At 44.2% G+C, this 24184-nt stretch overlaps 1 protein-coding gene across 7 annotated transcripts; it reads left to right on the top strand.

Annotated features, from left to right (window-relative positions):
• Positions 1 to 473: 473 nt before the first annotated feature.
• On the top strand, positions 474 to 24184 carry bod1l1 (biorientation of chromosomes in cell division 1-like 1). Of its 7 annotated transcripts, none has more exons than XM_036943173.1 (29): positions 474 to 742; positions 1041 to 1165; positions 1999 to 2189; positions 2406 to 2909; positions 3058 to 3207; positions 3373 to 3536; positions 3670 to 3766; positions 3922 to 4048; positions 4145 to 4208; positions 4350 to 6171; positions 6254 to 6339; positions 6446 to 6545; positions 6746 to 6823; positions 8332 to 8378; positions 9084 to 9156; positions 9287 to 9345; positions 9453 to 9528; positions 9685 to 9749; positions 16351 to 16440; positions 16550 to 16622; positions 16856 to 16926; positions 17296 to 17470; positions 17689 to 17732; positions 18060 to 18579; positions 18684 to 18748; positions 18889 to 18976; positions 19229 to 19361; positions 22811 to 22873; positions 23124 to 24184. In XM_036943173.1, exons 1-29 carry the CDS (start codon positions 626 to 628, stop codon positions 23251 to 23253), a joined length of 5397 nt encoding a protein of 1798 aa, XP_036799068.1. In that variant the 5' UTR covers positions 474 to 625; the 3' UTR covers positions 23254 to 24184. The 7 variants fall into 7 exon arrangements, with proteins under 7 accessions (XP_036799068.1, XP_036799066.1, XP_036799071.1 ...); XM_036943171.1 differs by having other exon boundaries at positions 2394 to 2909; XM_036943175.1 differs by having other exon boundaries at positions 475 to 742; positions 2394 to 2909; positions 4350 to 6159; positions 6272 to 6339.

Below are 24184 nucleotides of genomic sequence, written 5' to 3'. Positions count from 1 at the left end.
TCGTGCTTGGCTCTGCCCACCTCCTTGCTTGTTCTGCCCACTATGATGAATTTGCTCACATTGGAAACGACAGGCTGTGGTCTGTCTTGGGTTAGTTATAAAAGCTAATGATAGGTCAGATAAGGTGAACAACAGGCACAACTCCGATATAATATATATATTTTTTTTTCAAAGTTGCCACTTGCGTCCACTTACGGTCAGTGCATTCAAAAACCTACCCATTTGATCAAGTAAGAATCAAGTTGAAAATTAGCAATTACATCTTTGTTGACTTTCATACAAGATTCCTCACTTTGTGCTTTATTTTCGTGAACAGATTTTTGGGTAGAGTTAAATCTCGCTCCGCATCTTCCTCTGGTATGACATTAGCCGCAACCTTGTTCTTCGATGAGGTTTAAGGGTGGTTGACATCCAATATCTAGCCGCAACCGACAGGGGGCGCCAATTATAATTGGCAACAGTAATTTTGCTGTTTTTCTTCCGGTTGCATATCGTTCAACTTCCGAGTCAAATGCGTTAGTTCTAAATCAAAATACAGAGAATCTAAGGAGTTAGCAAGCGACTTTGTGGTGTTTTAATGACATTTATTATTTGGGATTTTAAATCCAGAAGCGTATAGTAACAGATGGCAGGTTTACCCCCCGGAGACCCGCAGTTGGTCTCTATGATCGTCAATCATTTGAAAACGCAAGGTCTTTTCGATCAGTTTAGAAGGGACTGCTTGGCAGACGTGGATACAAAGGTAACGACAGTTGTGAATGGTGAATAGTAACAGGTAGCTAGCCAGCAAGTAATCTACAATTTGCCATTGTACAGTAGCTAAGCATTAGTCTAAGCATTAATAATATTGTCCAAAAGCTGTTGCCTTCGCGAGTTGCTACAATAGTACCTATGTTCAGGTCGCGAGACGCTGCCCTGGATCAGACCTACCACAATCTGTTTTTTTCAGACAGGATTTAGTGCACGCATAACCAATAAATTGCAAACATGGCTGTGATAAAAATGTTGTTAAACTAGCTAACGTTATTCACTATTTTTAGCCTGCATACCTGAATTTAAGACAACGAGTGGACAACTTTGTGTCCAATCACCTCTCTAACCACACATGGAGTCCTCACTTGAACAAGAATCAGTTGAGAAACAACATCCGACAGTTGGTGCTGCAGTAAGTAATTCGTGAGAGTTCACATATGACCCTATTCAGAAAGTTTTAGTTATTCATGGGGATCTTAGTAAAAATGTAAATCAATTTCAATCTGGTTTCAGAGCTTTTCGTATTATTCTGAACGAAATCCAATTTAGTATAATAAGTTAATTTTGGTATGGTTACATAAGACAGATGGTTACTTAAGGTAAAATCAAAAGTAGGGTGGATTGATGAGCTTATAACATCTAGCAAACATCTAGTAACCCAAAGATTCCAAGTTCGAATCTCATTGCAAGTTCAAACTTTCGAATTTGAGCTAATTAGAAACTTTTAAACTATTTTTTAAACTACTTAGCATGTTCGCTAACACTTCCCCTAACCTGAACCCTTCACCTAACCCTTACCAGAATAGCCCTTTTAGCTAACTCCTAAACTTAAGTCTAACCTTAACCCAACTAACGTTAGCGAGCTAGCTAACGTTAGGCACCTAGTTAGAATTCGTAACATATCATATATTTTGCAAATATGTAAGTGTATGTTTTGCTTTAAAAAAAAAAAAACTACAATCTTAATTGTAATTCGTAGCATTTCATACGAAATGGGTGATGAACAGCCACAAATGAATACATACCATACTAAATGTAGTGTCTCAGATTTACATACAGAGTAGTACAAAACGGTCTGTGACCAGGTTGCTTATTTCCACAGGGGCTGTGAATGTGCAACCCTGTATCTCTCTCTATTCAGTCACTTACTATAACTTTTTAAATCCTATGTCATGTTAGAACATCAAGAGACAGTGCATCCGCTTTTGTGTATATGAACTGAATCCTCTTCTGATCTCGTGGCAGGTCTGGGATGCTGGAGCAGGGAGTTGACAGGATAGTTGCTCAGGTGGTGGATCCCAAAATCCATCACACCTTCAGGCCCCAGGTGGAGAGGGTGGTCCGTGAATTCATGTCCCCTGGCAGCTATGTTGATGAACCCCCAGTCCCGCCTGCTCCTGTAGAGGAGAAACAAGACTTTGACCTGCCAGTGCAAGGTGAAATACAGTTGAATGCTTCTAGTAGGTCTTTAATCTGTCTATTATCGTCTTGTCTAATTCCAGGAAGAATATCTTTCATATTTGCAGAGCACAACAATTTATGTGTTTTGTTTGTAAATGTAAATGGGATTGTGTTTGAAAATGGTGTGCTTTTGGATTATTGTCTGACTTAACATTTGTCTGTATGACTCAATGATAAAGTTGGATTCCCAGCTCCTTCATCTGCCCCTGCTACTTCAATGGCCAGAGATGCCATGTCCATCCTGGATACCATCACCACTCTGAACCAGGAGGCCAGCTCCCGGGCCAGCTCCAGTGGAGAGAAGGGCCCGAAGGGGGGCTCTGAGAGGGACCAAGACCCAGAGGAGTCGATGCAGGAGTCTGAAGGAGGAGAGCAGGACATGAGTCTGGTGGAGGAGGGAGAAGAGGACCAGGACAGGAAGACACCAGAGAAAGAAGAGGAAGCGAAGCTTGTGTCAGAGGCCCAGACTATGGAGGTCAAAACAGAGGACGTACAGGAGCAGGTGGACTCTGAGAGAGAGGGGATGAAGGGTGAGGGGGAAGAGGTTGGGACTCAAGAGGAGGCAGAAGAGAGAAAGGAGGGGAAGACCATAGGAAAGCTAAAAGATGAGGTACTGAACAAGGATGTTGATCCACTTCAGTCCCCCAATGAGAAACACCATATCAATCAGAAGGCCAGAGAGAGGTTAAAAGAAGGTGAGATCTAAGTCTTGAATGTTTAGGTTCATGAATTTGATGAGAATTATCACTACACTATGACATTGTCGAATCACTAAGTAGGATTTGAAAGCCTCATAGTTTCAGATACCATTAACCATTTGTTTCGTGTGTAATTTTTCATCAGAATATTCTCTGGAAGACTCCGACCTTGATGGCCTCAGTGACATCACTGTGAGCTCTGTCCACACCAGCGACCTGTCGTCCTTTGAGGAGGACAGCGATGATGAGCAGCCACCGTCAGATTCTACAGAGGACGGCGAGGTCTCATCTGAGGGTCTGTTTGTGTACATGTATTATTTGTCAGTAAGAAGCATTTATTTAGAGATACGAATAACTGAAACCGTTTCAGATATCAAGTGAAAACAGAAGCTATTAGAGGGCAATATTGAAGCCAATATTTCCTTGTAAGTAATTGGTTTTTATTCTGTGTGATCTCAAGATGAAAAGTCTGAGAAAAAGAAGACCAATAGAGAGGAAGACAATGAGGAGAGCCCAGAGCGCAAGCCTCGTCGACAGGCCTACGTCCACAAGCCCTTCCTCTATTCCCGTTACTATAGTGACTCTGACGATGAGGTTACTGTGGAGCAGCGTCGGCGGTCAGCGGTAAGTGACAGGCTGATATTTATGGTAAAGACATGCCTGCAAACTGAAAATACAAAAGTTGTGGGCAAAGTGTTTTTTGTGGCTGGGTTTAATCAAACTTGTTCTATCTATCTCCTTACCTCTATTCTCTCAGGCCAAGGACAAGGAAGAGAGGCTTTTCAAGAGACAGCAGAACAGGGAACGCATGGAGGAGAAGCGTAGACAGAAGTCAGCTCAACTAGAAGACCAGGGTACTTGTAACATCAATATATTCCACAATGTGCTTTTCCCTGGCAGACTAATTAGTGTGTCAACCTTTTATACCTGAGTCATTTGACTTTTGTTCTTGTAAAAGCTGAGGGTGTGGTAAATTGTCCATTCACTGTGATGTTAACTCCCTGTACAGAGAGCAGGCAGCAGACCTCTTCCCCCAGCCTGGAAGTTCAGGATCCGAGGGCCAAAGAGGCTCTCAAGGAAAAGAAGGTTCTAGAGAAGAAGATGGCCCTCAGTAGGAAGAGGAAATGGGACTCACGGTGTGTGTGTGTTTTATAATTGTGTGGACCTGTGGATGCTTGAGTTTGAGTTACTGGATACATAGCCATGTCACTAAAGTCATTTACATTTTTCAGGAAAGAGGGAGATGTTACAGGCAAGAGAAAGGGAGATGCAGCAGGAGAGTTCAACAAAAAGGAAGTAAGTGTTGAATGAATATCCTAACTTGTGACTGTATGCTCATCTTGGCCATTGGTTTAATGAATTAAATGTTGTTTATTGAGTTAAATAACTTCTTTTAGAATTGTGTGCTGATGTATTTCTTTGCTACCTCACAAACAGGAAGCAAAGGGTATTTCCTCAAAGAGCTTGCAGCACAAGTCAATCAGAAAAGTCTCTGAGTCTGCAGCATCAGAAGAGAGGCACAGGAGGAAGAGTGTCAGCACTTCTGAGGAATCTGGAGAACCTAGAAAGCTGGCAGACAAAAGCCGTACACATTCCTTTATCCTGGACTTGGAGCAGGGATCTGAGTCACCACTCAAACAGCGAGCTGCTGGAAAGTTTGACCGGCTTTCCCGCAAAGAGTTAAACCCTAAAGAGCGCAAGGAGAAAGAGTGTAGCCTGTCGGACGAACGCTCCAAGCTTAAGCAAAAGTTGGAGAAGAGAGTAGTAAGTGAATCCCACACAGATGAACCTGAGCAGAATGAAGGGGCCCACATTGAAGTATCCTCTGATGACAAAGGGGAGAGAAAGTCCAAGGTGAAAGGTGACAAGAAAGTGTCAGTGAATGCCAGGGAAGGTAGGGCATCTGTGTCAGAAGGAGGTGTCTCTGACGAGGGGGCTAGCAAGGAAGCCACAACCAAGAAGGGGAAGGCTCCATCAGTTGAAGCTGCCAAAGTTGAGAAGGACAGAGAGAAGGAAAAGAACAGGGAAAATGAGAAGGAAAGGGAGAGAACCAAAGCAGAAAAGATTCCATTAAAAACTGACCCTAGGCAGTTACTCCGTCCGGATTCCACCGGCTCTTCTGAGGAAAGGTCTGATATGGAGCCTGGATCAGAAAGCATCAAGAAAAAGGACAAACACCCTAAAGAAGTCCTCAAGAGGTCAAAGAGCCACACAGAGGACAAATATGTAGAAAAACCCAAGTCTAAGCCAGACATTGAGAAGGAGAAACCCAGAACAGAACATGTTACTCAGGAAAACCAGAAACCAAGTAAGTCTAGCTCTGAAACTGACAAAGACTCCAGAAAGTCCAGGGAGACAGAGCCTGGAATGAAGGTAAAGGTCATGGAAAAGTCCAGATCCAAGTCAAGGGAGGATAAGAAAGCTCAAGGTTTGGAGGTCAAAAACAAAGGTAGCACATCAGGCAGTAGACCTGACGCATCAAAGGAAAGAAAAAGAGAGGGAAGCATGAAGGAGCAAAGGAAAGACACCCAGGAAAACCCACCAGAGAAAATGGAAGGCAGGAGTGGGAAGAAAATGCTTGATAAAAAGGCCCAAAACCCAGAGAAGAAAGAGACCCAGGATGAGAGAAAAGGACGTAAAGCAGATGAAAAGTCGGATAAGTCCTCAATCTCCTCACCTGCTATTACGGAACCTCCTCTGAAGAAAGGCCCTCAATCCAAAGACGCAAGCACAGACTGGGATCCCACCGATGCCACCATTACCACCTCTGCCTCTGTTACCTATGATGCTTTGAGTGACGTCACCCCTGAACTGGAGGAGGATGACAGTGAAATGCCACTCGGTGAGGTGGAACCACGTCCTTTGACAACTGGGGCAGATGCTCTTCTGACGTTGATGGACATCTGTACCTCAGCAGATGCAAGACTAGGCCAAGGAAGTGACATCACAGGGGCCATGCAGCGAGAGGCCTGCCCAGAGCTCTCCTTCCAAGAAGCAGACATAAAAATGAAAGAGGCAGCTCTGACCCTGCTCTCCATGGACCCTGAGAGTATACTATCTCCTACCTTAGTCACTCCAGCTACACAGGACGTCACAGAGGCAACCATACCTGCTCTGCAGCGAAAGGAAACTGCTAAACGTGTTGCAAAAGATCAGGAAGATTCTGAGCATGTTCTAGAAATGGACGAAAGTGATCTAACAGCTACTGCCTCATCAGAGAAAATGGATGAACAGTCAAGGAGCCAAGGTAATGTGTCTTGTGAGTTGTCAGTTCTTCTTTTCTTAAAGTATCACAAGGCAATGGAGAGTATTTGGATGACTTATTGTTAGTTACATTACAGTCGATGTTCTGGCCACAGATATTCTCGACACAGGGGGGAAAGATACGGTGGTGTCAACATGGACATTAGTTGAAGGGATGTCTCAGGTGAGAATGGCTTATGGTGTTTCTATTTCATTCTAGTTCTATAATATATATATCAGTTAAATGTTACTCAGACTTTGATAGTATCTTTGTTCCAACTCTTTCAAAGGAAAATAAATCTACTGTTGACAGAGATGAGGAAAAACCAGGCCATGCTGATGTTGTTCCTGAGCAAGAGCCCGTATTGGGACCATCAGTCGACAAACAATGTATAAGATTCATACCTTTATCTTAACCTTGTACATTCACACTCCTCACCAACGGGTTTTACACAAACTCCCAAGTTTCCAGATTTTCCTGCATTCCTCCATTCTTTTGTGGGGTTTTTTCAGTTCTCCCCCAAATAAAGTTTGTGTGCTCTCTGTTAGTTTTTTTGAGTGTAAATTTGCTCATCTTTGTTTTTGCTTAGATGAGACTCAGACTGAGAAGACAAAATTGCTGGCCATGGAACATGAGTGTCAGGTTAAGATGGACATTGATAACATTAGTAAGTCATACACAACCTCAATAATATTCAAATACCAATCCTTAATATTATTTGACATACATTGAGTGTACAAAACATTAGGAACACCTGCGCTTTCCATGACAGACTGACCAGGTGAATCCAGATGTAAGCTATGATCCCTTATTGTCACTTGTTAAATCCACTTTAATCAGTGTAGATGAAGGGAGGAGACCGGTTAAAGAAGGATTTTTAAGCCTTGAGACAATTGAGACATGGATTGTGTATGTGTGCCATTCAGAGGGTGAATGGGCAAGACAAAATATTTAAGTGCCTTTGAACAGGGTATGGTAGTAGGTGCCAGGTGCACCGGTTTGAGTGCGTCAAGAACCGCAACGCTGCTGCGGTTTTCATGCTCAACAGTTTCCTATGTATTTCAAGAGTGGTCTACCACCCAAAGGACATCCAGTCAACTTGACACAACTGTGGGAAGCATTGGAGTCAACATAGGCCAGCATCCAGGATGAAACACTTGTAACACCTTGTAGGTGTTAATTCATGCCCTGATGAATTGAGGCTGTCCCGATGGCAAAACGGGGTGCAACTCAATATTAGGAAGGTGTTCATAATGTTTTGTATGCTCAGTGTTCTGATAGAAATACGATTATAAAAAATAACTGATTGGATTTATATGGCGCCTTTCTATCAACTGAGATGCTCAAAGCGCTTTACATAGTAGGGGGAAACTCGCCTCATCGACCACCAATGTGTAGCACCCACAGTGACCATTTTTGTGTCAGAACACTCAACATACATCAGCTATCAGGTTGAGAGTGATATATGCCAGTGAGGGCGCTGATAGAATGGGACCAGGTTGGGAATTTGACATTGGGGTCTTACAATAAGTGCCATCGGATTTTTAAATGACCACAGAGAGTCAGGACACCTGTTTAACATCGCCTACGCAGGGAAATGTCCCATTGGGATATCCTTAGACTAGAGGTAAGCGTGCCCCCTACTGGCCCTCCAACACTACTTCCAGCAGCATCTGGTCTCCCTTCCAGGGACCGAGCAGGGCTGACCCTGCTTAGCTTCAGAAGCAAGCCAGCGGTGGGATACATGGTTTAACGTCATTTGGTATATATTTATTTAACCAGGCAAGTCAGTTAAGAACAAATGCTTATTTACAATGACGGCCTACCGGGGAACAGTGGGTTAACTGCCTTGTTCAAGGGCAGAATTAGTTTTTTTTTACCTTGTCAGCTTGGGGAATCAATCTAGCAACCTTTCAGTTACTGGCCCAACCACTAGGCTCCCTGCCACCCCTAGAACTGAAGGGGGACTGACTGTAGTTTGCTAAAAGTTCCAAACCCCACAACCAAACCAACTGTAAAAAATAATACATTTAAAAGCATTTTGAAATGCTGTTAATATCCAAGCATAGACTTTAGACCTGAATGCCAATGCATGTTGCATGTAGTTTTGACTTTGTGTAACTCCAGTCCTCAACATACTGTTTTAAAAGGTGATCTCTCCTCCTTCCATCTCAGATAAAGACCAGACTGAAGCACAAGAGGAAAATGGAGTCACTGAGTCTGTAAGTACTCATTCTTGGCAGTTTAGCACTCATGATTTACAAGAGTACACCACAGTCTTTTCTGGGTACATTTTTGTGAAGGCTAAAGTGACTGTTACTGCTTTCCGCTGTTAAAACTTCTTAGGGCTGCAATCCCGTTAACGGGATCAATATGACAACAGCCAGTGAAAGTGCAGGGTGCCAAATTCAAAACAATAGAAATCTCATAATTCAAATTCCTCAAACATACATGTATCTTATACCATTTTAAATGTAATCTTGTTGTTAATCCCACCATAGTGTCCGATTTTCAAATAGGCTTTACAGCGAAGCACCACAAACGATTATGTTAGGTCACCACCAACTCACAGAAAAACACAGCCATTTTTCCAGCCAAAGAGAGGAGTCACAAAAAGCACAAATATCCCACTGTGTATTCAATAGGGACTGGGTTGAATATCGACCAACCCCAGATTTCCCACTTCCTGTTTGGATTTCTTCTCAGGTTTTTGCCTGCCATATGAGTTCTGTTATACTCAGATATCATTCAAACATTTTTGGAAACTTCAGTGTTTTCTATCCAATACTAATAATAATATGCATATATTAGCAACTGGGACTGAGGAGCAGGCCGTTTACTCTGGGTACCTCTGGGCACCTTTCATCCAAGCTACTCAATACTGCCTCTGCAGCCATAAGAAGTTAAACTTTATATGTGTATTTCAGGGGAAGTGTGACACACCTGAAAAACCAAGGGAGACTCGACGTGGTCGGCCATCAAAGCTGGTCAAACATGCCAGTGAGTCTCTGATGAGCTTTATGCAATCCACAGGTGTTTGTGTCACGCTGTTCTTCTTTGGTCTTTACTTGTTGTGTTGTCTCTCTTTCTGTTATGTGTCTAAGGAACGATTTTGATTATTTTGTTGCAGGCAATGCATCCAAGTCAGACGGACAAGAGGACGAGAAAGGATCTGACCTGTCTGAAATGGTAGTTATCTGCCCTCTATGACTGCGTGTAACATTTTATCTTATGGAAGCACGCAATCTTTAATTCAGAAAAATACATGCACTAAATTTGTTTGGTTCCTTGTTCAGGAGGACAAAATGGAGGGAAGAGTAACCCGCAAAGGAAGGCTATCCGGTCAGAAAGTTACCACGGCCAAAGACTCCGGTACATTCATTTAGACAAATCTGTGTTAATGAGTAAAAACGGAATGTTTTGGTATTCTTTTATTACACGTTCACGTGACATTTGGCCAGCTTCACATCTCAAATTGGGAAGACCATCTGAGTTTGTAAATCTTGTGCCCTTTCTGCAATTCATCAGCTATGGAGAAAAATGAGAAGGACAGTCAAGAGCAGCAGTCCAAGCTGGCTGTGGAAGTGAGTAAAGTAAGTATAGTCCCTACCTATCAGTACTTGCATTAGGTAGTAAAAATGTCACTACTTATGGGTAACTGCCAAAATAATGGAAACACTTGAGTAAATTAGGGATATAAAGTGTATTGAAGCAGGTGCTTCCACACAGGTGTGGTTCCTGAGTTAATTAAGCAAATAACACTACATCATGCTTAGGGTCATGTATAAAAAATGCTGGGCAGGCCATTATTTTGACTACCATGGCTATGCCACCGTAGGATGACACTAGAGGTCACTGAATGGTTTGATGAGCATGAAAACAATGTAAACCATATGCCATGGCCGTCTCAGTCACCAGATCTCAACCCAATTGAACACTTATGGGAGATCCTGGAGCAGAGCCTGAGACGGTGTTTTTACTCTCACCATTAACAAAACACCAAATTATGGAATTTATCGTGGAAGAATGGTGTCGCATCCCTCCAATAGAGTTCCAGCCACTTGTTGAATCTATGCCAAGGAGCATTGAAGCTGTTCTGGCTCGTGGTGGCCCAACGCCCTATTAAGACATTTTATGTTGGTGTTTATTGAAGAATGGCGCCGTAGAAGATGGCTGCTGTTTTACGGGCTCCTAACCAATTGTGCTATTGTGTGTGTTTTTTTGCGTTATTTGTAACTTTTTTTGTATGTAATGTTTCTGCCACGTCTCTTATGACTGAAGAGCTGCTGGATATCAGGACAACGATTACTCGCCTCATACTGGACAAATATTTTTTTCTTTAACAAGTCAGATGCAAAGGATTTACTTCAGACACTCGACAAGTCCCAAATCCCCGTCATTCGCATGAGAAAGAGACAGAGATGTCGTGTCGGGGTGCCTTATAAGGATCCGATGGCGAGTGGGTAATCTGCATCTACCATCAGTCCTATTAGCCAACGTACAATCATTGGATAACAAAATAGATGAGCTACAATCACATTAAAATCTGTAATATCTTATGTTTCACCAAGTCCTGGCTGAATGATGACATGGATAACATACAACTGGAGGGGATTTACGCTGCATCGGCAAGACGGGGTGGCGGTCTGTGTATATTTGTGAACAGCTGGTGCACAAAATCTAATATTAAGGAAGTCTCAATGTATTGCTCGCCTGAGATAGTGTGGTCTGCAGCTTATCATGAGATACTCTATCTACCAAGAGATTTTATCTATATTTTTCGGAGCTGTCTATTTACCACCGCAAACCGATGCTGACACTAAGACCGCACTCAATGAGCTGTATAAGGCAATTAGCAAACAGGAAAATGCTCATCCAGAGGCAGCACTCCTAGTGGCCTGGGACTTTAATGCAGGGAAACTTGAATCCATTTGACCTAATATCTACCAACATATTAAATGTGCCAACAGACAAAAAAAATTGACCATGATTCTATCCTCCCGATTCCTGCTTACAAGTTAAAACAAAAGCAGGAAGCACCAGTGACTCAGTCAATAAAGAAGTGGTCAGATGATGCTGATGCTAAGCTACAGGATTGTTTTGCTAGCACAGACTGGAATATGTTCCGGGATTCTTCCGATGGCATTGAGGAGTACACCACATCGGTCACTGGCTTCATCAATAAGTGAACGTACGTACAGTGGGGCAAAAAAAGTATTTAGTCAGCCACCAATTGTGCAAGTTCTCCCACTTAAAAAGATGAGAGGCCTGTAATTTTCATCATAGGTACACTTCCAGAAAATCACATTGTAGGATTTTTAATGAATTTATTTGGAAAATAAGTATTTGGTCACCTACAAACAAGCAAGATTTCTGGCTCTCACAGACCTGTAACTTCTTATTTAAGAGGCTCCTCTGTCCTCCACTTGTTACCTGTATTAATGGCACCTGTTTGAACTTGTTATCAGTATAAAATACACCTGTCCACAACCTGAAACAGTCACACTCCAAACTCCACTATGGCCAAGACCAAAGAGCTGTCAAAGGACACCAGAAACAAAATTGTAGACCTGTACCAGGCTGGGAAGACTGAATCTGCAATAGGTAAGCAGCTTGGTTTGAATAAATCAACTGTGGAAGCAATTATTAGGAAATGGAAGACATACAAGACCACTGATAATCTCCCTTGATCTGGGATTCCACGCAAGATCTCACCCTGAGGGGTCAAAATGATCACAAGAACGGTGAGCAAAAATCCCAGAACCACACGGGGGGACCTAGTGAATGACCTGCAGAGAGCTGGGACCAACGTAACATAGCCTACCATCAGTAACACACTACGCCGCCAGGGACTCAAATCCTGCAGTGTCAGACGTGTCCCCCTGCTTAAGCCAGTACATGCCCAGGCCCGTCTGAAGTTTGCTAGAGAGCATTTGGATGATCCAGAAGAAGATTGGGAGAATGTCATATGGTCAGATGAAACCAAAATATAACTTTTTGGTAAAAACTCAACTCGTCGTGTTTGGAGGACAAAGAATGCTGAGTTGCATCCAAAGAACACCATACCTACTGTGAAGCATGGGGGTGGAAACATCATGCTTTGGGGCTGTTTTTCTGCAAAGGGACCAGGATGACCGTGTAAAGGAAAAAATGAATGGGGCCATATATCGTGAGATTTTGAGTGAAAACCTCCCATCCGAAGGGCATTGAAGATGAAACATGGCTGAGTCTTTCAGCATGACAATGATCCCAAACACACTGCCCGGGCAATGAAAGAGTGGCTTCGTAAGAAGCATCTCAAGGTCCTGGAGTGGCCTAGCCAGTCTCCAGATCTCAACCCCATAGATCTCAACCCCATCTTTAGAGGGAGTTGAAAGTCTGTGTTGCCCAGCAACAGCCCCAAAACATCACTGCTCTAGAGGAGATCTGCATGGAGGAATGGGCCAAAATACCAGCAACAGTGTGTGAGAACCTTGTGAAGACTTCCAGAAAATGTTTGACCTCTGTCATTGCCAACAAAGGGTATATAACAAAGTATTGAGAAATTTTTGTTATTGACCAAATACTTTTTTTCCACCATAATTTGGAAATAAATTCATTAAAAATGATTTTCTGGATTTTTTTTCTCATTTTGTCTGTCATAGTTGAAGTGTACCTATGAAATAAATTACAGGCCTCTCATCTTTTTAAGTGGGAGAACTTGCACAATTGGTGGCTGACTGACTAAATACTTTTTTGCCCCACTGTACATACCCCAAAGAGAAGCCATGGAATACAGGCAACATCCGCACTGAGCTAAAGGCTAGAGTTGCCGCTTTCAAGGAGCGGGACTCTAACCCGGACGCGAAGAAAAACTCCTGCTATGCCCTGAGACAAACCATCAAACAGGAAAAGCGTCAATACAGGACTAAGATTGAATTGTACTACACCGGCTCCGACACTCGTCGAATGTGGCAGGGCTTGCAAACTATTACAGACTACAAAGGGATGAACAGCCGTGAGTTGCCCATTTGATACAAGCCTACCAGACAAGCAAATTACTTCTATACTTGCTTCGAGGCAAGCAACACTGAAGCATGCATGAGAGCATCAGCTGTTCTGGAAGACTGTGAGATCACGCTCTCCGTAGCCAATGTGAGTAAGAGGAACAAGGCTATGTGGGGTGGCCAGTCCTCTTCTGGCTGTGCCGGGTGGAGATTATAACAGAACATGGCCAAGATGTTTACATGTTCATAAATGACCAGCATGGTCAAATAATAATAATCACAGGCAGAACAGTTGAAACTGGAGCAGCAGCACGGCCAGGTGGACTGGGGACAGCAAGGAGTCATCATGCCAGGTAGTCCTGAGGCATGGTCCTAGGGCTCAGGTCCTCCGAGAGAGAGAAAGAAAGAGAGAATTAGAGAGGGCATACTTAAATTCACACAGGACACGGGATAGGACAGGAGAAGTACTCCAGATATAACAAACTGACCCTAGCCCTCCGACACATAAACTACTGTAGCATAAATACTGGAGGCTGAGACAGGAGGGGTCAGGAGACACTGTGGCCCCATCCGATGACACCCCCGGACAGGGCCAAACAGGAAGGATATAACCCCACCCACTTTAACAATGCACAGCCCCCACACCACTAGAGGGATATCTTCAACCACCAACTTACCATCCTGAGACGAGGCCGGGTATAGCCCACAAAGATCTCCGCTACGGCACAACCCAAGGGGGGGCGCCAACCCAGACAGGAAGATGACATCAGTGACTCAACCCACTCAAGTGACGCACCCCTCCTAGGGACGGTATGAAAGAGCCCTAGTAAGCCAGTGACTCAGCCCCTGTAATAGGGTTAGAGGCAGAGAATCCCAGTGGAAAGAGGGGAACCGGCCAGGCAGAGACAGCAAGGGCGGTTCGTTGCTCCAGAGCCTTTCCGTTCACCTTCACACTCCTGGGCCAGACTACACTCAATCATATGACCCACTGAAGAGATGAGTCTTCAGTAAAGACTTAAAGGTTGAGACCGAGTTTGCGTCTCTCACATGGGTAGGTAGACCATTCCATAAAAATGGAGCTCAATAGGAGAAAGCCCTGCCTCCAGCTGTTTGCTTAGAAATTCTAGGGACAATTAGGAGGCCTGCGTCTTGTGACCGTAGCGTACGTGTAGGTATGTACGGCAGGACCAAATCAGAGAGATGGGTAGGAGCAAGCCCATGTAATGCTTTGTAGGTTAGCAGTAATACCTTGAAATCAGCCCTTGCCTTGACAGGAAGCCAGTGTAGGGAGGCTAGCACTGGAGTATATAATACAATTTTTTGGTTCTAGTCAGGATTCTAGCAGCCGTATTTAGCACTAACTGAAGTTTATTTAGTGCTTTATCCGGGTAGCCGGAAAGAAGAGCATTGCAGTAGTCTAACCTAGAAGTGACAAAAGCATGGATTAATTGTTCTGCATCATTTTTGGACAGAAAATGTATGTTTTTTTAAAATTTTTTAACAATGTTACGTAGATGGAAAAAAGCTGTCCTTGAAACAGTCTTGATATGTTCGTCAAAAGAGAGATCAGGGTCCAGAGTAACGCCGAGGTCCTTCACAGTTTTATTTGAGACGACTGTACAACCATTAAGATTAATTGTCAGATTCAACAGAAGATCTCTTTGTTTCTTGGGACCTAGAACAAGCATCTCTGTTTTGTCCGAGTTTAAAAATAGAAAGTTTGCAGCCTTCCTTATGTCTGAAACACATGCTTCTAGCGAGTGATGACTACTGACCCGTAGCACTCACGTCTGTGGCCATGAAGTTCTTTGAAAGGCTGGTCATGGCTCACATCAACACCATCATCCCAGAAACCCTAGACCCACTCCAATTTGCATACCGCCCCAACAGATCCACAGAGGATGCAGTCGCTATTGCACTCCACACTGCCCTTTCCCACCTGGACTGAAAGAACATCTACGTGAGAATGCTATTCACTGACTACAGCTCAGCGTTCAACACCATAGTGCCCTCAATGCTCATCACTAAGCTAAGAACCCTGGGACTAAACACCTCCCTCTGCAACTGGATCCTGGACTTCCTGATGGGCCTCCCCCAGGTGGTAAGGGTAGGTAACAACACATCTACCACGCTCATCCTAAACACGGGGGCCCCTCAGGAGTGCGTGCTCAGTCCCCTCCAGTTTTACCCATGGCTGCATGGCCAGGTACAACTTCAACACCATCATTAAGTTTGCCGACGACACAACAGTGGTAGGCCTGATCACCGACAATGACGAGACAGCCTATAGGTAGGAGGTCATAGACCTTGCCGTGTGGTGCCAGGATACCAACCTCTCCCTCAACGTAATCAAGACCAAGGAGATAATTGTGGACTACAGGAAAAGGAGGACCGAGCACGCCCCCATTCTCATCGACGGGGCTGCAGTGGAGCAGGTTGAGAGCCACATCACCAACAACAAGCTTTCATGGTCCAAACACACCATGACAGTCATGAAGAGGGCACGACAAAGCCTACTCCCCTGCAGGAAACTGAAAAGATTTGGCATGGGTCCTCAGATCCTCAAAAAGGTATACAGCTGCACCATCGAGAGCATCTTGACTGGTTGCATCACTGCCTGGTATGGCAACTGCTTGGCATCCGAACGCACTACAGAGGGTACATCACTGGGGCCAAGCTTCCTGCCATCCAGGACCTCTATACCAGGTTGTGTCAGAGGAAGGCCCTAAAAATGTTCAGACTCCAGCCACCCTAGTCATAGACTGTTCTCTCTGCTACCGCATGGCAAGTCTAGGTCCAAAAGCCTACTTGACAGCTTATACCCCCAAGCCATAAGACTCCTGAACAGCTTATCAAATGGCTACCCAGACTATTTGCATTACCCCCCCCCCCCTTTACGCTGCTGCTACTGTTTATTATCTATGCATAGCCACTTTAACTCTACCTACATGTAAATATTACATCGACTAGCCTGTGCCCTTGTATATTTTTTACTGATCTATTTTATACTTAACCAATAATGCAGTTTTAAGAAAAATAAGTGTTAATGGCTTATAAGTAAGCATTTCACTGTAAGGTCTACATATTCCTGTTGTATTTGGCGCATGTGACAAATGATATGAGTACATGTATGAGTACTGTATGAGTACATGCATTATGTAATGTTATATTGCCCTTATACCCTTGCTCACATGGTTTGCTATTGTAGGACAATGCGGGTGATAGGGCCACAGATTCCAGAACGCCACGCAGAGGACGCTCGTCTAAAACCTTTGCGGATGAGGAGGAACTTAAAGAGGTTATATCATCCTTCACTGCTCACTCCCCTTCTGCCTGTGTGGATTGTATGTTGATGAGGTATGTGAGTCGAGTCTGTGAGGTAACCATGTTAGATGTTCTCTGTACAGCCTGAGAAAGTGGAGGAGACCCCGCCTCGCAGAGGCAGACGGTCAGGTGCCCAGGCCAAAGACTCCACCACAGGTAAGAGGTTCCACCACAGCCATTTGGAAATTCAAGATCTAAATGCTTCCATAGCTCTACTCTGTGCTAGGCCTATTTAGTACTTTCAATCTCACGTTTCTGATATGTAGATGGGTGATAGCTAAGGTGCATGCCAACTTCATCATATTTTTCCTGTGTGCCCCTCAACAATTAAATTTTTTGTCATTATCAACACATTTCACACAAAATAAACATATTACTTTCCTACACAGGAAACCAGGAGAAAGAGGAGGAAGAGAAAACAGGAGAGACATCATCGGAAAAGCCAAAGGAGAAACAGGAGGTAAGTTCAGTCGACATGATCAGTTTGGCATAGACCTTCATTCATTCAGCGTAGGGGGGTCTCATTCAGCTGGGGGGCGGCGGTCTCATTCAGCTGGGGGGCGGCGGTCTCATTCAGCACAGGGGCGGTGGTCTCATTCAGCACGGGGGCGGCGGTTCCCCATTCAGGGGCGTGGCGGTCTCATTCAGCACGGGGGCAGCGATTTCCCCATTCAGCAGGGGGTGGCAGTCTCATTCAGCAGGGGGGCGGTGATAAAACATGAGGGGAGCAGGCCAACATCAACTATTTATATGGCCACACAGATCACTTGTTAACAGCTGATTGACTCAGTATTTCAGGTCAGGGCTCTCTGTTTTGTTGTTGTATTAGATTCATCCCCCTCTTCAAAAAGATGAGGAGGAGGAGGAGGAGGAGGAGGAGGAGAAGAAGAAGAGTGAGCAGAAGAGAGGCAGTAGACGGGGAAGACCAGCTAAACCTCCAATCTCCAAGAAAAAGACAAATGAAGATGCAGAAAGCTCTCCTTCCAAGGAGCCCACTGATACTCGTGAGTTTCTTTTTTGAAACTTTATTTCAATCCACAATATAATCTTACTGCAAGATCCAAATACTTTCATAATGCATGATTGGGTATTAAAAGTGATTGTCAACAACTATGAAAACTATCATTGTCGATGCACTTTCTAAGTGCATGGAAGGGAGTTAATACAGAACTCAGAAAAGCTTGGTCTGGCATTTGTTACAGTAACAGTCTCTTTCTCTTAGGCAAACCTGCAGTGAAGAGGAAGAGGTCTGAGGAATCTGGGGAGGTGTGTCCTTTTCACTTCTCTGACCACAAGGTTTACTGAGCCATGCCTGGTTCCTCTTTGACCCCCAGTCTTTACTCCTGCAGACTTCATAGATCTGAAAGGACTGGATACATTAGTTATATGGGAAATTATAGGGCTAGGTGCAGCCATCACCTTATTGCTTACACTTATCCAGTCCATTTTAGATCTATGAATGCCGAGGAGCTGGTTAGAGGAAGGCCCCTGAGATAAAATGGAACCGTAGCAATTAGTCCTTCCATTGACAGAGAGGTGTGTGTTTTAAAGTGAGCTTTGATTCTGTTGAAGGGGACCCAGCCTGAGGAGGAGGGGACCCAGCCTGAGGAGGAGGGGACCCAGCCTGAGGAGGAGGGGACGCAGCCTGAGGAGGAGGGGACGCAGCCTGAGGAGGAGGGGACGCAGCCTGAGGAGGAGGGGACGCAGCCTGAGGAGGAGGGGACCCAGCCTGAGGAGGAGGGGACCCAGCCTGAGGAGGAGGGGACCCAGCCTGAGGAGGAGGGGACCCAGCCTGAGGAGGAGGGGACCCAGCCTGAGGAGGAGGGGACCCAGCCTGAGGAGGAGGGGACCCAGCCTGAGGAGGAGGGGACCCAGCCTGAGGAGGAGGGGACCCAGCCTGAGGAGGAGGGGACCCAGCCTGAGGAGGGGGGGACCCAGCCTGAGGAGGGGGGGACCCAGCCTGAGGAGGGGGGGACCCAGCCTGAGGAGGGGGGGACCCAGCCTGAGGAGGGGGGGACCCAGCCTGAGGAGGAGGGGACCCAGCCTGAGGAGGAGGGGACCCAGGAAAGTGACCTGAAGGAACAAGAGGAGAAACAACATGGAGAGGATAGCGGTGAGAATAGATGCAATACTTCCGCACACTGTGGTCCAAATGACACTCGATTAACCCATGCCATGTCATTAAAAAAAAACTTGTTCTGTCCCTCCCTTTTTCAGTGAGCCAGTCTGACGACCCGGAGAAGGGGACAGAAGAGGGCTCCAGTGATAACAAAACAGATGAGGTACGTAGAGAACATACAGTCAAGCTGATTTTAGATATTGCATATTATTATTATTCTATCTTTGAATGGTTTTGATCAGTCTCAAACCAACCAAAATGGTGTTTGAATGGATTCCCCCCTCCCCCATGGAACTCTACCAGGGTGAGGAGGACAAAGACACGCCTCAGAAGAAACCTGCTCGTAGGGGAAGGCCCTCGAAGGGAGCAACATTGACGTCAGAGGAACCGGGTATGGCTCAGGGGGTCTAGGTAGTTAGGAGGATATGATTTCCATGGAAATTAATTTTGTAACTTGGCAAAACATTTATCGATGGCTGTTGGAGAACTCTGATCTCATACATGTATGTATTCATTACAGTTTACTCTCATAGGAGCAGGTTAAACTGGGTGAGAAATGAGGGGTTGAAACGTTGTTGCATCTATTAACACCACCATGCTTTTGACTACTGTGTGACTATGCACACTTTTTCATTGTAAACAGAAAATACCGTATCTGAGAAGACCGACAAAAAGCCAGACAAGAAAGAGAGCGAACAAAAAGAGGATGAAGAGGAGGAAGAGACGCCTAAATCCAGAACTGCGACTCGAGCTGCTGTTCGCCTTGAAGCTGAGAGGTAAACGATGTGTCACATGACATGCAGTGCGTGATATACACTACATGGCCAAAATTTGTGGATTCGGCTATTTCAGCCACACCCATTGCTGACGGGTGCATAAAATCGAGCACACAGCCATGCAATCTCCATAGACAACCATTGGCAGTAGAATGGCCTTACTGAAGAGCTCAGTGACTTTCAGTGTGGCATCGTCATAGGATGCCACCTTTCCTACAAGTCAGTTCGTCAAATTTCTGCCCTGCTAGAGCTGCCCCAGTCAACTATAAGTGCTGTTATTGTGAAGTAGAAACGTCTAGGAGCAACAACGGCTCAGCCACGAAGTGGTAGGCCACACAAGCTCACAGAACGGGACCACTGAGTGCTGAAGCTCGTTAAAATAGTTTGTCCTCGGTTGCAACATTCACTACCGAGTTCCAAACTGCCTTTGGAAGCAACGTCAGCACAATAATTGTTTGTCTGGAGATTCATGAAATGGGTTTCCACGGCCGAGCAGCTGCACACAAGCCTAAGATCACCATGCGCAATGCCAAGCGTCGGCTGGAGTGGTGTAAAGCTTGACGCCATTAGATTCTGGAGTAGTGGAAACACGTTCTCTGGAGTGATGAACTACACTTCACCATCTGACAGTCCTACGGACAAATCTGGGTTTGGCGGAGGAGGAATAATAATAGTCTGGGCTGTTTTTCATGGTTTGGGCGAGGCCACTTAATTCCAGTGAAGGGACATCTAGACGCTACAGCATACAATGACATTCTAATCTAGACGATTCTGTGCTTCCCACTTTGTGGCAACAGTTTGGGGAAGGCCCTTTCCTGTTTCAGCATGACAATGCCCATATGCACAAAGTGAGGTCCATACAGAAATTGTTTGTCGATCGGAGTAGAAGAACTTGACTGGCTTACACAGAGCCCTGACCTCAACCCCATCGAACACCTTTGGGATGAATTGGAATGTCGACTGGGAGCCAGACCTAATCGCCCAACATCAGTGCCCGACCTCATTAATGCTCTTGTGGCTGAATGGAAGCATGTCCCTGCAGCAATGTTCCAACATCTAGTAGGGAGGCTAGGGGGGGGGGGGGGGGGGGGGGGCAATTCCATATCAAAGCCCATGATTTTAGAATTAGATGATCGATGAGCAGTTTTGTCCATGTTGTGTAGATTCTAGAACATGGCTGACTTAAAGGGATAGTTCAGAAAAATTACAAATGTATGTATTCGTTTCCTTACCTTGAAAGTGGTCTATGGACAAGGAGAGACTGCAATCCACACTTGGGTTTTGTTAAACTAAATACTGCCACCAACCACTCATATTAGCGTCTTTTAGTATTTTTCCACAACAAGGAAGTCAATGTCCCCCAGTTAGCATGTTTTAAATGTCATGTCAAAATCAATCAAATTTCAATCACATTTATTTGTAAAGCCCTTTTTACATCAGCCGATGTCACAAAAGGCTATACAGAAACCCAGCCTAAAACCCCAAACAGCAAACAATGCAGGTGTAGAAGCACTGCTTTGTTTTCTGCTTCTTTTTTTATCTCAAAGTAAATAGTCATTGAGCTGCAGTTGAAGTCGGAAGTTTGCATACACCTTAGCCAAATGCATTTAAACTCAGTTTTTCAAAATTCCTAACGTTTAATCCTAGTAAAAATTCCCTGTCTTAAATCAGTTAGGATCACCACTTTTTTATTTTAAGAATGTGAAATGTCAGAATAATAGTAGAGAGAGTGATTTATTTCATATTTTATTTCTTTCATTACATTCCCAGTGGGTCAGAAGTTTACATACACTCAATTAGTATTTGGTAGCATTGCCTTTAAATTGTTTAACTTGGGTCAAATGTTTCGGGTAGCCTTCTGCTAGCTTCCCATAATAAGTTGGGTGAATTTTGGCCCATTCCTCCTGACAGAGCTGGTGTAACTGAGTCAGGTTTGTAGGCCTCCTTGCTTGCACATGTTTTTTAAGTTCTGCCCACAAATTCTTTATATGACTGAGGTCAGGGCTTTGTGATGGCCACTCCAATACCTTGACTTTGTTGTCCTTAAGCCATTTTCCCACAACTTTGGAAGTATGCTTGGGGTCATTGTCCATTTGGAAGACCCATTTGCGACCAAGCTTTAACTTCCTGACTGATGTCTTGAGATGTTGCTTCAATATATCCACATAATTTTCTTTCCTCAGGATGCCATCTATTTTGTGAAGTGCACCAGTTTCTCCTGCAGCAAAGCACCCCCACGACATGATGCTGCCACCCCCGTGCTTCACGTTTGGGATGGTGTTCTTCGGCTTGCAAGCCTCCCCCTTTTTCCTCCAAACATAACGATGGTCATTATGTCCACACAGTTCTATTTTTGTTTCATCAGACCAGAGGACATTTCTCCAAAAAGTATGATCTTTGTCCCCATGTGCAGTTGCAACCCGTAGTCTGTCTTTAAGGCGATTTTGGAGCAGTGGCTTCTTCCTTGCTGAGTGACCTTTCAGATTATGTAGATATAGGACTCATTTTACTGTGGATACAGATACTTTTGTACCTGTTTCCTCCAGCATCTTCACAGGGTCCTTTGCTGTTGTTCTGGGATTGATTTGCACTTTTCGCACCAAAGTACGTTCTTATGTAGGAGACAGAACGTGACTCTTTCCTGAGCGGTATGCCGGCTGCGTGGTCCCATGGTGTTTATACTTGCGTACTATTGTTTGTACAGATGAACGTGGTAACCTTCAGGCATTTGGAAATTGCTTCCAAGGATAATCCAGACTTGTGGCGGTCTAAAAAAATATTGGGTGCTGATTTCTTGGCTAATTTCTTTTGATTTTCCCATGATGTCAAGCAAAGAGGCACTGAGTTTCAAGGTAGGCCTTGAAATACATCCACAGGTACACCTCCAATTGACTCAAATGATGTCAATTAGCCTATCAGAAGCTTCTAAAGCCATGCTATCATTTTCTGGAATTTTCCAAGCTGTTTTAAAGGCACAGTCAACTGAGTGTATGTAAACTTCTGACCCACTAGAATTGTGATACCGTTAAATAATCTGTCTGTAAACAATTGTTGGAAACTTTCCTTGTGTCATGCACAAAGTAGATGTCCTAACCGACTTGCCTAAACTATAATTTAACAAGAAATTTGTGGAGTGGTTGAAAAATGAATGACGCCAACCTACGTATGTAAACTTCCGACTTCAACTGTACATAATGCCTTTCATACACGATATGTGCAAACAGTATTGACAACAGTAGGAGTGTATCATTTTCATCTAACCACCACACAGAAAACGGCAACTAGTGTAACATTGCCCTTAACCATCTTCAGATAATTCGAAACATTCATAATTAACTATAAGGGAGAAGGGAACAAAGTCTGTCCAACAATATCTTGTTGGGGTGTCTGGCACGGAGGTTGCAAGAAGGCAGTTCTCTCAAGTTGCTTTCCATTTGTATTTTCTCCAGGAACAAACCAAGGAAACCTTCCACCCGAGCTCGAGGTGAAGAGGAGAACCCAGCAAACACACGGTAGGTTGATGTGTGTGTGTATGCTTGCGTCCGTGTGTGTGACATGATGTGCTCATCTCTTGTTATTGTGTGAATCCTTGTTTATTTGTATAAACGTTATGATTATTTTCTGAAATGCTATATAGTATCTAGCAAATTTGTTTTATAAGGGACCTCTTTACAATTGTTTTGACATGACCCTCTAATATATTGTCAATAGGGCATTATATTTGTTACTGCATACTCTTGCTTACCTGTTATTACCCTTCAGTGGGATGAGAGGACAGGCCTCGACATCAGCTAAGGCAGGGGGGCGTAAACGTGAAGCCAGCCCCCCAGCAGTGCGCACCAGAGGTGGACAAAAATCTGAGGAGCCCTCTTCCAAAAAGACCAAGCGATGAACAAATACCTGCTTTCCCCAAGCCCAGGTATTAGAATATTCACAGCGCTGTTGACATGAGTTTTTTTGAGTTTTAAATGCTTCTTTGTTTTTAGAAACACTTCACATAAAACATACCGGTATTAATTTTAACAGATCTGAACCTCTCCCCTCTATTCAAGCCTGTGGATGTGTTGGATAGGAACATTTGGGGATGGCATGACAGAATGGTCTAGCAGTAGTGGTTCTCCAAACAGTCACCTGACCTGGATTTAGCTCATGGTGCTTTCCATTTCTATACAGTATTATAGACCCTTCACCATAGGCCCATATGTTTTAGATTGCACTGGTCATTTTAAAGATGTTAGCTAATAATATCTCATGAAACGGAGCATTAGAGACCAATCAAAGGTCTTATGTGGAGAGCCTCATTGACTTTAATCCTAGGACAAAACACTGGAAATTCTTTGTCACTGACAAATCGACTTCTGTCTGTGTTGGTCACTCCAAGGATTTGCTGTCGTGCAGGCATATGTTCTTTGGTTCCTGCGTCACGTTCAAGGGTTTTATATTTCTTTGACCTATAGATACATTTAGATATCATTCATATAGAGTTGTATAGAAGTTATTAACCTGGGTATAGTCTCACAAGTACTTTTACAATTTGTGTTATGTTTTTGCTCATTGTTTCCGTACCCAGAAGCCTCTTCCTGTTACTGGACTTGAACATGGAAGTATCCATTCTATGAATGTAAAGGAGGTGTTTGTCTTCTCCCTGTGTTTTTATTTTCTTCTGTTATTTTGTTTTTTACTACACAGATTTGTCTGTGCTCCTAACTACTTTCCCCATTAAGTGATTTCTATTTTTGGTTATTTTTGTAACGTGTGCTCACAGAGCTTATGCCCTGTTGTCAGTATTGGAAGAGATTAAATCCCTTTCAAATGGTGAACAA

This window comes from Oncorhynchus mykiss, chromosome 14, assembly GCF_013265735.2.
Source record: "Oncorhynchus mykiss isolate Arlee chromosome 14, USDA_OmykA_1.1, whole genome shotgun sequence".
Taxonomy (NCBI): Eukaryota; Metazoa; Chordata; class Actinopteri; order Salmoniformes; family Salmonidae; genus Oncorhynchus; species Oncorhynchus mykiss.
The sequence above is the reverse complement of the archived record's forward strand: the minus strand, read 5'-3'. Positions and strand labels throughout refer to the sequence as shown.